This window comes from Vigna unguiculata, chromosome 6 (assembly GCF_004118075.2).
Source record: "Vigna unguiculata cultivar IT97K-499-35 chromosome 6, ASM411807v1, whole genome shotgun sequence".
Classification (NCBI taxonomy): domain Eukaryota; kingdom Viridiplantae; phylum Streptophyta; class Magnoliopsida; order Fabales; family Fabaceae; genus Vigna; species Vigna unguiculata.
Window position 1 is genome coordinate 24467345 of NC_040284.1, and position 16270 is coordinate 24483614.

The following is a 16270-nucleotide window of genomic DNA, read 5'->3' on the forward strand; positions in this document are numbered from 1 at the left end:
AAAACAATATAAACTTGAGGATTAAACAAGTAAAAGTTTTGGAAAAGTTTATTTTATGCACAAAACTAAACACCAATAAAAGGTAGAAAACAATGTTACCAAACTCCCTAACACTTAAAACCTTGCTTGTCCTAAAACAAGAGATAACTTGACTTAGGAAGACATCTATTTGACAAAAGTCAAAAATTTTATAAGCAAGTTTACACAATCAATTTAGATAACATTAATTAATGCTATACTTCCAAAACAAAATCAAACACAATATGTATAACTTGTAACTCCTTAGGTATGATGCTCACAATATAAACGTCACAAAAATGAATTAGGTGTGATCATGGAATGGATTTGTAATGATCCAATCCAAACCCAATTTAGATCCAAATAATTGGATTAAATTTTTTATTAAAATCCATTTTTTCAACAAAACTACTTTGGAATTTAAAAAAAAAAATATTTGGATTAATAATTAAATCTCAATCCAAATATTTGGATCAAGTTCAAAATCCATAATTCATTTTTTATAAAATAAATTTAAACTGAATTTTCTAAAAATTGTGTTCTTAGGGCCGACATGATCGAATTTGGCAGAATTTTGGTTGTAACCAACTCGATCGAATTTCTGCATGGGACTGACATGGTTGACTTTCGCTCGTTGTTAACCTGGCCAAATTTTGGTCAGGACCGACTTGGTCAAATTCGGTCGAATTTTGGCTACGGTTCACTCAACCAAATTTTTGTCGGGGCCGACTCAGATGAATATGTCAAAATTTTGTTCAAGCCTGACTTGGTAAAAATTTGCAGCATACACTCGAATTTTGTGCCCGATCAACATGGTCGATTATGGCCAAATTTGGGCTAGACTTGTATGGATTTTGATCAAGACCGGCATGATTGAATACATGCTTTAAGAAATATTAACAACTTTGGCAAAAATGTTTCATATAATTGTTCCATATGGGCATTTAGGTGGGGTAATGATCCAAATAAAAAATAAATGAAAGTTCGATGCTTTTTGTTTCCCTGTTATAATTAGAACCACCAAGTTCTATCCATTTATTAATTAGACCCAACGGATTTTTTTTGTTACGAGCCAAAAATTCAAAAAAAAAAAGCTGGATCCTAAAAGAAATTAAATATTTTTAGAATTCTTCATTAATATGTGGCGTTGACTTTAACACCGTATGGTCAAACTAACGGTAAGGATCAAATTAAATATTTTTTTAAGAAAATGATGACCAAATTGAGACAACTAATAACTTGAGGACCAAACTGAAACTTCTTGACAAATAGAGAGACCAAAAGAGTAATTTAACCTATATTTTTTTGAGTCATATGAGGTTGAGCACAAATTAATACCTTGTCATTTGGACGCATGCCACTATGCATTTCCTAATAAATATTCTCTTCAACTCTTTTATACATGTCTTCTATGTCCCTAACAAGATTACGGACTTTAGGATCATCAGGATTACCAAGGGTATGAGTATATGATAATTTTGTAATTTTTAATGCAAATAAATAAATGATATTCATGTGTGACTTTGATTTATGAATATTACATGCAACTTATTATAATCTTTTAGTATTTCATCAAATTTGTAATTTGATTATTTTTCTATAAAACTTGTGTATGTAATATGTGTTTTTTTACATAATATAATATATGTTTTTGTACCTACTATAATATATGTTTTTTGTACGTACTATAATGCATGTTTTTGTACATATTATTTATATGTAATGTATAGTAATATAAATTATATTGTTGTATGATTAATTTATATATGTGAATATTATTGTTTATTTTGGTTGCATTATAAATAAAGTTGATGCGAATATTTTTTTTAAATGATTGAATGGTGGGTAAATTTTTAATGAATTAGCCACGACAATTTTGATGGATTGATATTTATAATTACGTAATAAATATAATTGCAATTAATTATATACGATGTGATTAATTTTTATCCATAAATTTTCTTACATCTATACATCTGTATGATTAATTAAGATGAAATATTGCAAAACTTTAGCTCCGCATAAGTTTTATGTCATTGGATTCATTAATCAAGATATGTGTTTGGATCCGAAAAACATAATAGTATAATAGTTTTATCGTGATATGAGTCTAATTGAGTAAGACTCTAGTGTACACGAAACACCATATATTCACATATTAGAAAGATTACCATGTATAACATAAAACTTCATCGCCAATTTTTTCTAATTGAGCCTCTCTATCAGTCATTATACCTTTAAAAGTTGAAAGAATGACAACCTCATGCCTCCTAAAATTCGAGGAATTTGTTGTTAGTTGTAATATATTCGTAGACCAGGTGTACTTATTCGTTTTAAATTTAAAAAACTTTTATATGATTCTTTTCTATTTCTTCCTATAAAGTTAAGTAGAAAATATTTGTTATTTTCTCTTAAATCAATAGTCTCGAGCTTTTTTGTTAAGAATGATGTCAATCCTTTATATATGAGCTTGACTTATGTTTTATTGATGTTATATCTCTATTGTGATCCTCTCTCGAAAAATCTAATATGACAAATTTGCTTAGTTACTCACAAAAACAAAATAATGATTTGTAAATGTTACTTGAACTATGTAAGCACACATTATTATGAAAGAGTGATAATGATTTATCTTGAATCTTTTTGAGTCACGTGAGACCACAAAACAACATATGCATACAATATCCTTATAAAATGTTTCAAAACAAAAAAGAGAAGAAGAAAAAAACAATTCACTGATGAAAATTTTTAACCGAGGTTGTATTCTAAGACAAATAAATGAGTAGATAAGTTAAATAACTTAAATAGAGTGTAGCAAAAGGTTAAATATAATATTTTTTATAAAATAAAACTCAATCATTTGATTTCTCGATTTATAAATTTGATTTCTTAATAATAAAATAATGATTTAATTAGTAATTTGATTTATATATTTAAATTTTTGATTTGTTTTAACTCTTATTTATTTTATTCAAATTAGTATTTTTTTTTTTGTAAAATAAATTCAATATGGTTCATCCAGTTAGATTGACGTTAATATTTATTGAAAGTATACTGTGTCAAGCTTTGAGATTTTCATATGAGAATACCATGTGTTAAAATAACCAAATTTTGACAATTTTGATAAATATCACTTTTGAACAGTGTTAATATTAATTTAAAAAAAATATTATATTAATTTTTTAAAATAAAAATTAAATTAAATTAAAAATAAATATAAAAACCAAAACAAATATTAACTTAAATATAAAAACCAAAACCAAATTACAGAGTAAACCTAAAATAATAAAACTCCATATAACTTGTACTCGTACGCCTCCTCTCTATCCTTATACTTTTGTTGATAAATGCATTTATTTATGTACACCTTGAACGGAAACCACTATTTGTGTTTGAAAATTAAGTTTTAGTTATACAAGAAGAACCGGTTATAACTCAAGAATTTTTTAAAGATAAGTGGGTTCAGAAAAATTTAATGAATTCACTAAATAGCACGTATTTTTTTTCTTAAAGAAATTTGTACTTTTAACTTAAATATAATATCTTATAATTGTTTATTTTTTTGAGTAGACGTATAGCTTATTTTTTATTCTTGACATTTTGAAGTGAAATTTACATTTAAAATTTATGTATATCATTTTATTTTTATTAGTATTGTTTCATATGTTTTATTCATGTATTGAAAAAAGAAATATCATTATTGTACCGCAAATCTAAGTCTGATTACGTTCTATGTTTCCACTTAATTTCTAAAAATCATTTGTAAGTATAACAAACTCTATATCTTTTCATATGGAATGAGTTTAGACAAAGTAATCCACTCTTACCTTATCCATATTTACCATTTGTTTGAAGAGTTTAATGATTAAAATTACAGTTTAAATAAGATAAACGGACAAATTCGTTGTTTACATTTATAAAGATCACTGGACAAATTGTTCGTAAAATTATTTGCATTAATTAATGAATGAATGAGGACTAAAATTTGTCTTTATTTTTTTTCTTATATTATATAATATTACACATTTATTTCACACTTAATCTCACATGGATACGTGATAATTAAAAAGGCATTATGATGTGGTCACAAAAAAGCAAGTGAATACACACTAACCAATAAACTTAAGATCAACGCATAATATACCACTTTAAACTTGTGTGGATTTCATAATTTCAAATCCATATATCAAGTTTCTTTTATTTGCAAATTAAAATTTTGAAAAAACTCATAAAATTCCAATATATATATATATGATTATATTTTTTATAGTACAAATAACATCTTTCATTATTTAATACACTACTCAATAGCAATAATGAAACCAAGGATATGTGCAATTAAATAAAGTACTGTTAGGGTCGTACCCCAAAAAATAATGGAACCATGGATGGGAACTTGAAGTGGTGTTGACTGTAGACGTAGGATCCTCCAACATGTGAAGACTGATGATTGCACTCAAAAAACCGTATTTTCCGTAAGCAGACCACGTGTCGCCCTGCCAAATTTTCATTTTCTGCTCTTTCTCTTCATTTCCAAACAAATAAAATACACAAAAACACAAAAACGAACACGCCTCTATTCATTTTCTTTTCCAGTATCTGCACACACATTTGTTCTCTCTCCCTCCAAATTCGCGTGGATCTCTACAGAATTTTACATCCAATTTTATTTCCCTCGCGCATTCTTGCACCGTCGAAGCCTCTCACCAGATCGCCGCACCGATCCATCTCCTCAATCTACATCGGTAATCGATCGTAATTCCTAACAGTAGAAAGATCTAGGGTTCCTTCTGAATCCGCAGCTGGCTCCAGCACATTTGTTTCATTCCGATATAGAATCTGGTTGGCGCACGCAGTTTCGATTCAAAGGCATTCAAATTCAGCTCGCTCGAGCAGGTTTCGCTTTGTTCTTTGCGTGGTTCGGTTCGTGAATGAGAGATAAGGTCACGGTTTCGATTAGATGAGCATGGAGGTCGTTAGCGATACGGCGTCGTTGGATGTCGAGCTGTTGCAGCTCCCTGAGGTGTCCTCTTTGGCACTCAAATCTAACCTAAGTTTCGTTGAGACGCTCTTCGAGCAGTGGCTTTCGCTTCCCGAAAGTAATCGATTGGTACGCTTCGTAACATGTTATTAGGAAATGAACATATTGCAGCGTTGTTCATTTCACAATTCTTATTATATATCCATTCGTAGTAGCAACTTCCGCTGTCAGATGATAAATTAATAATCATTCGAATAATAATACTCAAATCCACAATGTTTTTGTGAGAATGATGGATTATTAATTATTGTTTATGTTAATGAAAGATAGTCGTTGGTGTGGGGTTCCATACACCTACTTCATGAGCATTATTATGATTTTTTCCTAGATATACTCGACATATTTTTATGTTAATGAGTGATTAATGTCTACTATTATGTCTTAATCTCTTTCCTTAAGAGAAATCACCGCAGCTTATTATAGGAAGGACTATTGTCTACTTTCACAAGCCATATAAATAAGTCTTGATGATACTCATGAATGAAATATGGATTATTAATTTTGTTTTTGAAAATTTGAGTTTCCTTATTGGTCAAGTTTTCCCTTTAAACAGTCTTTAAAGGATAAATTCGTGCGTTTGTGATTTTATTCTTAATCTTATGTCTGACTTGTTAATGTGTGTAGGTAACATCGTTGCTAAATGAAGCAAAGTCAGGTGCTCCCTTGAATGTACCAGGGAACTGCTCTAGTCCAAATTCTTCAAGCAATTCTTTGCCCTCCATGTTTCCCGCTGGCACTGCACCGCCTCTTTCGCCAAGAAGTTCATCTGGCTCCCCTCGCATAGTGAAACATAGAGTTGGCCCTTCTAACTTGGGTTCTCCTTTGAAGGTTGTCAGTGAGCCAGTAAAAGAATTGATACCTCAGGTTAGGCCCATCTAGTATCTGTTTGTCAGTATATTCTTTATTTATATGTGATGCTTTCCTGAATATTTTTATTTGTCATGCTTTTCTTTTTTTCCTCGTCTGCTGACTGTTTGAGTATGTACTGTGTTTATTTTTCTTCTTTTTTGTTTATCACCCTCTCCTTCCCCCTTTTCATGCTATTTTTTTTTTTCTCATAACATAGATACTTGTGTGCTTGCAGTTTTACTTTCAATTTGGGCGTCCTCCTCCAAATGAACTGAAAGAACAATGCCTTGTTAGAATTGACCATTTATTTCATGATCACATGGATGGTCTGCAGATACATGGTGAGATATTGGGAATATAGAGGCGTTACAGTCTGAAGGAGCAATTGGCAATTGGGGGAAACTGTGATTTCCAATAGCGTGCACATCATAGCTTTTTAAGCAATCACAACCCCTCATTTTATTAAATAAAAAAAATAGTTTTAATGCTTCCACAAGTCAATACGTGACTATCTATCTGAAAACCACTCTAATAAAATGAACAGTTACAGTAATACTAGATTAATTCTGTTCTACTTGTTTCTTTTGGTTGGCAGAATTCAAGACAATTACTAAGGAAGTATGCAAGCTGCCATCTTTCTTTTCCACATCTCTTTTTAGAAAGATTGACGATGGAACTGGATTTGTGACAAGGTGTGTGCTTTATTATTATCATTATAATTTAAAAAAATTATGCTTGTGTATGTTTTTGTGCTGTGGAAAGTGGTTAAAAAATGTTTATTTAGATGTCATGACATTGAATAGGGCTGAAACATGAAAAGTACGGTGTAATTATTCAGAAAAAGGAAAGAGCTTGGAACCCGAAAAACCTGTATTTCTGACTATCCCATTATTTATTTTTGATAATTAATTTCTTTATTCAACTGGCTAATCAAACTAGGGGTCAACTTGCACTGTACACTCCCCCGCTGTGTGTTCTTTTTTTCCCTCCCAATTTTTTTGTACGATGAGTTTTTTATTTTAAGGATTTAGCTAAGTATATTCTTTGTTATGTTAGGTTACGAAGTGAGTTCTTCATTATACAAAGCCTTAAGCTTACAAGATTCTCAAGTTTTACCTTATTCACACATTACCCTGCTGCTGTAATGTATTAATGTTTAATTCCCTTTCCCAAATAAGCCGTCCTTTACAAGATAGGAACATTCTTTAGGTCCCGTAATATTAAGTGATTCTTTGACATATTGGAGCCATCTTCAGTGAGTTATTCTGAGTTTTACGTGTTTATAATAAAAGTATAAAGGGAGGTGGTACTGGTAGTGGTAGATCTATCCTTGATTCATATGTCAAGCTCAAGGGAGGTGGGTTGCATTAGTTTACATGTTATATCAATGACCTTAGTTCATTTGTTTGATTCTATTTACCAATATTTCACAAATGCCATAAATATTTTATCTATGCTCTGTCCCCTATCGATAATTTAGTTGTGGTTTCAAATATCTCTTCCCACTAGTTTCTAGGATTTTAAATTTGAGTTAATTGCATTATATCATTGCAAAGTCAACAATGATGTTGATAGTATCTAATCTGAGGAGTGATTAGGAAAGTTGTTAGAAATCGACCTAAAACAGGCAAACTATTATTGTTTCGTGGTCAAATTAGCAGTCATCTTATACATATAAAATACTTCAAAACTGATAGAAATCACTTGAAAGAGCATGTTCATATTATGGTTTCAGGGGAATGTTTTCTTTTCCAGGCAGTTTCCTTTGAGAGATTTTGTAAAAGAGGTGATTAATTCCCCCTCCCGAGAAATATGTAACGGACATTTTGAAATGTGTAATATTGACTTTATCTGTTGTAACATTTAAGAACCAAATTTCTACTAAGTATTGAATTTGGACACCTAGAAATGAACCTCGTTTGACATGTCAAAAGTGTATTAAAGGAAACCAGGAAAGTATTGTCATTTGAAAGATGAATGATGGCTTGTTGAAGAGGCTGTGGAAAGTACATCGACTAATTTTTTATATCTTTTTCCCTTTGGAGTCTTTCTTCTTCTTTGCTATCAACAAACATGATCTTAACTGAAAAGTATGTCAGAACAGTTTTGACTAGAAAGAAAAGAACATTAAATTTCCTCTCTGGATCATCTATTGAGTAATGAATGTTTTTAGTTTTTCCTACTATGACATGTAAAATATTTGATGCTGTACTGTTCAAGGTAAAAAGTTAAGGAACCAAGCGTTAGTAGGAAGAGGCAAGTTGTCAGAAACAAGCATATGCCCCAAACTTTGTTTTATGCATTGTTTGGCCAAGAATTCTCTATGGTTCCCTTGTGTTTGGTGTTAAACCGGAAACTACTGTTGCAAACTGCTATTTCAATTCATTTTGGCAGTATGCTGATTGATTTCTTGCTTGAACGACCTTATGTTTATTAATAAAATGAGCTTGCTTTTATTTAAGTCTCCTTCCATGACTTAGGTAGGAACTATACTTGAATGGTTCTGTTCCCCGTAATTAGTAATTCCCAATACTTATGCTTAATTCCTTGATTTTATATTCCTATAGGAAAGCATTTATTGATTATTGGGTCAATGGAAACATGTTGACAAAAGATATAGCAACCCAAATATTCGCAATTTTAAAGCAACCACAGCTCAAATACCTTACTCAGGTATTTTATTTCTCTTGCATTTATGTTTCCTGCCTTTGATTTCATTTAGTTTTCTTCTCCTCATCTAAGAGTTACACTTAGCCTTGACCGGATTATATCTATCAAAATATCATTTCTTGGGTTCCTAGATTCTAGTGTGATTGATTATTTTAGTGGCATTTTTGTTGATTTTATTGGCTATGGTAGTATATTCCTGTTGATCTTCTTTCTAACTATATTATACTTCATGTCAGGATGATTTTAAACCTGTGCTACGTGAACTTTTGGCAACTCATCCAGGATTGGAGTTTCTGCAGAGCACACCTGAGTTTCAAGAGAGATACGGTTTGTTTTCCATCTTGGTTGTAACCTTGTATATAGGGGTTCATTTAAGTTGAAATGTGGACATCGGTTAATAAATTTGAAAATCTTGCCATACTTGATTTCTAAACAAAACCATTTGTGGATTATTGGAAGGCATGAATGTCCTCTTCTACCCTGAAGCAGTTTTTCGTTGATGTTGCCTTATAAAGGACTAATTTTAACTGCAGTAAAGTTTTATGGCAGTGTTGTTCTTCCTTTGACTGCTTGAGTGGAGTCACTATTTTGGATATTAAGGGAGATTGGGCAGATCTTCTGCATTATTCTCACACTTCCAAATTAGCCTTTTGTAAACCTTTTCTGCCAAATTTCTGACACTCCCTTTGAGTTGAACTTCCTGTCTCTGTTGAAAATTTTTCTGTAGTGTTCTATCCTGACCCTTGTTGGGTAAATCAAGTTCTACTTACTGGGTATGTCCTTAAACTTGTTTTCAGATATTTTACTGCAAGATATGTAGAGAGAGACATTACAGTTGAGTTAGTAATCAACAAATTACACACTCCATGCCCCGGAGAATGCTTTATTGTTTGTGCTAGGTCTTCTGACATATCCTTTATCTATATCTGACCCCTGTGTTGGATTTATTGAAAGAATTTGGAGCAACTTTTTGTGGTTTGGTTTTGTTATACTATCCCATAATATCAGTGTCATATCTTGGAATATTTTAGAGTATCTTAGACGGATTAGGTTGCTTATCATAGTTTGCATGCTTTGTAATTCGTGTGATTTTGTTAGCTTATTTAGTTAGGGTTACTAGTACAAAAATAAGGATTAGTAATTTAGGTTTTACCATTGAATTATAACACATCATATAATGTCTAGACAATATGAATTTTATTGTATTTATTCTTTTTCTCTCCATTTTATCCTTCTAAACCTAATTCCAACATTATACTAAAGCCACAGCATCCACTCTGAGGGGCATTTCTCTTTTTTGCTATGTAGAATTAGCTGAACTACTCCATCGAATAGAATAGTCTTTGATTATCTTCAATCCTCAGCTTTGTTTTTTGATCATCTCTTTTGAGTTTTGTCTTTGACATACACATCTATTTGATACCATCCAAACTCCCTTGGCTCCAATCAGATAATTTTTGACCCATCATATAACTATTTCGTTGATGAGTTCCCTAAAATGCAAATCTTCTCTAGTCTGGCCTTTATTTTTTTTTCTGTTTTAAATACCACTGTGGAGGCTGATTAACTGTTTTAATCTTTGGTTGTTAAACCAGACACCGTTGTCTTGTTCAGAAGTCACCCATTGACCATCCCTCGGGGTGCCATTATTGGAGAACCTCTTATGTGCCTTTATGAACTACTTTTCACCTGCTGTTCTTGATGGTCCATGGGCTCCACATGTGTCGTCTTGTTTCCCTAGCCTCTTTTTTGTGGCGTAGTACCCTGCTTAGCCAGCTTTAGCATGAGGGAGAGTTTTAGAATATTACAGTCATGGTTATTGAATTGCAGGAACTAGTTTATGAATTGTACTTGGAAGATATATTTTACGCTGTTTTGTGACTATATCATATATTGTGATTTAGAAGAGATATTTTATGAATTCTGAATCAAATCGAATCAATTTATGAATCATACAATAGATGAACAATAAAAAATGACATTTTAAGTACAGCGACATGAGCAAAGCAAGGCTGCATGTTTCTGACACAGTACATCTTTTTTTTTTCAATCCAATGTAGTGTGCTTTCATGAAATTTGATTCAATCTTTACCTTACAAAATATAATTAGCTATGTGTTCCTTTTAAAATTGTTGGGTATTGCCTGCAGCTGCTATTTATAAGCGCTATTGGTTTGGACAATTAGTTTTTTTCTACTCATGACCATGCAAAACTGTGTGCTGTCAAGTAGCCACTTGATCGATCCAAATCTATTGGATGATATTTAAACATTTACTTTTCTCCTGCTTAGGCAATCCACATACCTGTCAGCTCTGTTTGTTGATTGTTTACGCTTACTGAAATAATTCTAGCTGGCATTTTCCCATGTAACCAGTTTTTCAACTTTGTTGACATTATCATCTGATATAATGTTCTTTTTTTGTCTTTCTTTGTGGTGCAATGTTCATAACTACTTGTTTTTCTGATGGTCCAGCTGAAACTGTCATATACAGAATATATTACTACATTAATAGATCAGGAAATGGTCGTCTCACCCTGAGGGAGCTGAAGCGTGGAAACATAATTGATGCAATGCAGCATGCTGATGAAGAAGAGGACATAAACAAGGTTTTGAGGTAGGTGTACTTTTTGAAGACGTCATTTTCATTAACTATGTAAAATGACCTTGATTTTGTGAAGATGCCTTACTGTTTTTTACCTTAATATTATCTACAGATACTTTTCTTATGAGCATTTTTACGTCATATACTGCAAGTTTTGGGAGCTGGATACAGACCATGATTTCTTGATAGACAAAGAGAACCTTATCAGATATGGTAACCACGCGCTTACCTATCGAATTGTTGATAGAATATTTTCCCAGGTTGGTGTGGATTACTATATCATGTGTTGCTTCTGTCTTCTAATTTGACTATTGTTGTCTAGGGCCACAGACAACTCAAAGCCCTACCCTTTACTTGTAATACACTTGCATTGTCTTTTCACATCTGTTTATATGAATTATCAGATCATTTGTTCACGATGCAAAATTTGATTCACTTCAATATTATCTCAGGTTCCTAGAAGATTTACCAGTAAGGTTGAGGGAAAGATGGGTTATGAAGATTTTGTTTACTTCATACTGTCAGAAGAGGATAAATCATCTGAGCCAAGTCTTGAGTATTGGTATTTTGTTTCCATCCATTAAAATATTTGCTTAACCCCCCACCCCAAAACTACTATCATTAGGTGTTTCCTTTATATTGAATTATTTCAAATTACAAAATCTAGAAGATATAAGAAATATAAAACTGTTTTTAATGTTTGCATGGTGAAAACAATCTCTCAAACTGGTTTTATTCATTTAATATTTTAAACCGATTGGAAACTGTCAGGATACACAGATAAGTGAAATTAGTTAAGATAGTAAGAATATTCATGAGTTAGTTACTTGAGGTGTTAGTTAGATATAAATACCAGAGAAGGAGAGGAAGAGGGGGTGATTTTGTAGACTGAATGTTACCTCTGTGAATGGGAAGCCCTTGAAGGAGAGAGTGCTCTCCTATTTGTTGCTCTTTTCATTCTATTCAATAAAAAGTTTTCTTTTCTTTCTCTTTTCATTTATTGGTTCTTAACAAAAACAATTTCAAACACATCCAAACACCTTCCTTGGGATAAGAAAGCCCTTCAGGTCATATGATATTGTAAACTTTGTGTAGTAGGGTAGAATGCTTAAGTTTAGCCTCAACAAAAAAAGGTAATGCTGAAAACAGGACAGGGGAAATGGATTGATGTAAATTCGGGCTGCTTGATATATGGAATAAATGGAAGAACTTTGGATGTTTGATTATTTTTTTCTTCCCTTTTTATTTTTCTTGAAGCTTTTCACTTTTTTTTTTCACTTCCCTCTAGCAAACATTGGATATTTGACCTTTTTAGTTGGCTTTAATTAGTTATTATTTGTGATTTGATTTGTCTTGATTAGGTTTAAGTGCATTGATTTGGATGGAAATGGAGTTCTGACACGGAATGAACTGCAATTTTTTTATGAGGAGCAATTGCATCGAATGGAGTGCATGGCCCAAGAACCTGTGCTATTTGAGGATATACTGTGCCAGATTATTGACATGGTTGGACCTGAGGTTTGTCTCTCTATCTTACTTCAATTGATTCTTCGTTATGTTGTTGGGAATTCATTCTAGATGGAATATGATATGCTAATATAATCTGTTTAAAACTTTCTCTTGTCTCGGAAAAATAACAAATACTAATTTCACTTTTTGGTTGCTCATTTTCTTGTCCCTTCTCCATCCTTTTGGTTGATTTTATGCTTTATTTTCCTTAATTTTAAATTCAAATTCTTGATTCTGTAGGATGAGAGCTATGTAACTCTGCGAGACCTGAAAGGCGGTAAACTCTCAGGAAGTGTTTTCAATATCCTGTTCAATCTGAATAAGTTTATGGCCTTCGAAACTCGTGACCCATTTTTGATTCGTCAGGTGCATGAATATTTGATAGAAGTTATTTCGCTGTTGAGTCAGTATGAGTGACTATTTTTGGTGAGTTTTGATTGTATTTATGCCCTTCTGTGAACAGGAACGTGAGAATCCTACATTGACAGAGTGGGATCGCTTTGCTCATAGAGAATATATAAGGCTTTCAATGGAAGAAGACGTAGAGGATGCATCCAATGGTAGTGCAGAAGTTTGGGATGAATCGCTAGAGGCTCCTTTCTGACATCATTTTTGTAAGTTTAAATATGATAATACTTATCCAATTTACCTTGCATTTATAATATAATTTGGAAAAAGGGGCCTATTCAAATCAGACTGGGCTAAATACGGATCAGGGCAGCACTAAGCTGGACTGGTCTTAAGCAGGTTGCAGGCATTCCAAGCCAGCAAATCAAAATTATTATTCTCTTTTAATTTAATTACTTTTGCAAATGCAGAGCATTTTCAATGGCGTTCTCGCTGTAGTGATTTAGAAATTTCAATCCCGGGGGCATAATTGTTTTACAATGCTCTGTATTTAGGATTTGGACATGGAAGCTTGCATTCACCTTGCAGCTTTCCTCGTGATCAATTGATTGCGTTATTATCAATTGGGGTATTACCGCATTGACTATAGTGAGAAAGATGTTTTATTGTGAGAATAAGAGGGTTCAATAATAACCGTTGGATTAAAATAAACTGTCAAGATATAATCTAACATGACTATGTATTCTATTCTTTCACTCGCTCGTGTCTCTCTTCCTCTCCTATTTCTTCTTTTTTCTTTCCAAAATCGTCATTTTCTCTATCCATTTCTATGCCCAGCTGACTTCAACATTCACTCTCGTCTCCAATGTTTGATGAATTTAAACATGAATATCACATGAAATAAAAAACGAGATGAAGGGAACACAAGTTCATCGTCGTGTCCAATCCTAGTGGCATGCTGCATGGCTTCAACTGTAATGGAATGTTCAGGGGCTACGCCATGGATTCATGTAGGTGGGAGTCTGGCAATAGAAAATTTTTGGATAAATAAATGTGGCCTTGGTAATTCTTTCATGAGGTTCTGCGGTTGGGCTTGTCAGCGGTCGCTCTTACTTTTTAAATAAAAAAGCATTTCATTAAACATTGGAGTGCTGGATGGAAGTCAGAGGGCAGAGGAATTGGTGGTTTTGTAAAGAGTGACGGGATACACGAGCACGAGTGCGTGTGGTGTGGGAGAGTAGAATAAACAATCGTGTAAGATTTTAAATTATGTAGTTATATTGACCATTTCTTTTATCTGATGGTTATTCTTGAACCCTCTCATTCTCAAAATGAAACATATTTTCTTAAAACTTAATAGTGTGTATATTGATAAATAAAGAAGACAAACAAATATATTGGTTGAAAAAACAAAAGCCCATATCTATCTATCTATTCATTGTGCAGAGTACAAGTATCTCAAGTCATTTATGTTATCTCCTCATGCCCTTGCCCAGAACCCGTGCTTTCATCGATATTGACCTAAACTGTGACTTCCTTCCTTGGTGGCCTTGCCCAAATTGAGCCATTGTGATTTTGTGGTGTACCTGGGCAGTTCACATTTTGCTTCCCTAGCCAATCCATTCTAGGGAGATTCTACTCGCACCCACCTTTCTATTCTCTTCATGCTCCCCGTAATTCCGTAAACTTACATTTGGGATGGGGGAAGAGAAAAGAGGTGCCAATTATCCCCCCTCCATTTTATCATGCTATTTGATCATTTTTTGGGAGCCCTTTTGGTCAACTGACTACTATGCAGTGTGTATAATTTTCTGTTTCCTCTTAATTATGAAAGCATTTTTAACTTTTAAGTTAATCTCGTTTTGAACATTGTACATTAGTAGTGTATGAAAAGTATTAATGCCGTATGTCGGATTGACTGGCCATTGTTCAGAGAGACACATGACTCAAGTTCAGCTTTGAACGCCAACGTTGCCCCGAAGGGGAGGAATTCCAAGCTTCGCTATGGAATATGTTTTGGATGGGGGCCAAGCAGCTACAACGATATTCAGACTCGCATCTGATAAATATTGGGACCGTTATCTTGGAAGTTTTGTCGCTGGACCAAAGTCCATGTAAAGTGAGGACCTTTGCTGAGAGGTGATTAGCCAAGTTGAATTAAATTGACGTCATTTTCAGACGCTTACCATAAGTAGCGAGATTTCTGATGGATTTTTAGTAATTTGATTTACTGATCGAGTCACTTTTACCTCGGATCTGTACAAGAGTACATTCCTGATTTGTTTCGTCAATTATGGCTCAGGCTGTTATTTGTTTTACCGAATTTCTTTTTCTTTTTAGGCTACGGAAGAGTTTAAAGAAAGTGTAGTACCACACAAAAAAGGTCATGTCTTTTCTGCGTTATTCCATTTGTCTGATGCATGCAGAGGCTGTAGATTGGATTTGCTCTATCTACTGTTTAGAGGAAACTTCAGTTCATTTCTGTCCAATTTGATTGATATTACTCCTTAGATGTGGACTTATAAAATTGCTAGTAAAAGGTCGTTTAAGTTGGTTAAATATACTCAATATCATTTTTGTATTTAATGAAATATTTAGAACATAGCACTTATTTTCAAATCAATAAGGAAATGACCATACTAATGTTTAACGTTTCTGAACTTTGGATTACATAATTTTAATTGCTATATTTCATAATAAATTGATAAATAATGTTTGTAACTACACTGCAATTTTATTTGATACACCGCGTCATTGCATTTCAGTTTTTTTCTACTTCATTTCATTCTATAACATCTTTTGAGTGTATCATTTCATAGTTTTCTAGTTTATCTGTGGTCAAATTAGTTTATGTTCAGATTACGTATGTTTTAATATTTATGAAGATCTAAATGTTTGGTTTTAATAAGAAAATATTTATCTGGATCAAGGAGATGTTTTACGTTTTAATATTAATGGGTGAAAGTTAACAGTTTCATTGGTCAGGGTTAAAAATGTTTTACGTTTTATTTATTTAAAACAAAGTAATACTTAACAAATTTTTAAAAGCCGAGTTTAACTCAAACGATTTGGTGTGTTTGGATTGCAATTAATTAAAAAAAAAAACGTTTGGATAAATGAAATGAAAATCTAAATCTCATTCAACGGTAAGATGACAAAACAAACACGCATTATTAATACTAGCGAATATGCTATCTGTCGTATTTTTTAATTTTCATACAAATTTAAGTTA

General features: G+C 32.6%; 1 protein-coding gene across 3 annotated transcripts; it reads left to right on the top strand.

Annotated features, from left to right (window-relative positions):
• Positions 1 to 4561: 4561 nt before the first annotated feature.
• On the top strand, positions 4562 to 15597 carry LOC114187731 (probable serine/threonine protein phosphatase 2A regulatory subunit B''delta). 3 transcript variants are annotated; one of them, XM_028076066.1, is made up of 13 exons: positions 4562 to 5128; positions 5684 to 5923; positions 6144 to 6249; positions 6504 to 6600; positions 8476 to 8581; positions 8815 to 8905; positions 11052 to 11193; positions 11294 to 11441; positions 11634 to 11743; positions 12543 to 12699; positions 12931 to 13056; positions 13154 to 13304; positions 14922 to 15548. In XM_028076066.1, the coding sequence occupies exons 1-12, from the start codon at positions 4979 to 4981 to the stop codon at positions 13292 to 13294; spliced, it is 1614 nt and encodes a 537-aa protein (XP_027931867.1). In that variant the 5' UTR covers positions 4562 to 4978; the 3' UTR covers positions 13295 to 13304; positions 14922 to 15548. The 3 variants fall into 3 exon arrangements, with proteins under 3 accessions (XP_027931867.1, XP_027931868.1, XP_027931866.1); XM_028076067.1 differs by lacking the exon at positions 14922 to 15548 and adding an exon at positions 13509 to 14888; XM_028076065.1 differs by having other exon boundaries at positions 4563 to 5128; positions 14972 to 15597.
• Positions 15598 to 16270: the final 673 nt, after the last annotated feature.

Coding starts and splice junctions, on each gene's coding strand:
- LOC114187731 (XM_028076066.1), top strand. CDS start 4,979: ATGAGCATGGAGGTCGTTAGCGATACGGCGTCGTTGGATGTCGAGCTG. Junction 8,582..8,814: donor AGCTCAAATACCTTACTCAG/GTATTTTATTTC, acceptor ACTTCATGTCAG/GATGATTTTAAACCTGTGCT. Junction 8,906..11,051: donor TGAGTTTCAAGAGAGATACG/GTTTGTTTTCCA, acceptor CTGATGGTCCAG/CTGAAACTGTCATATACAGA.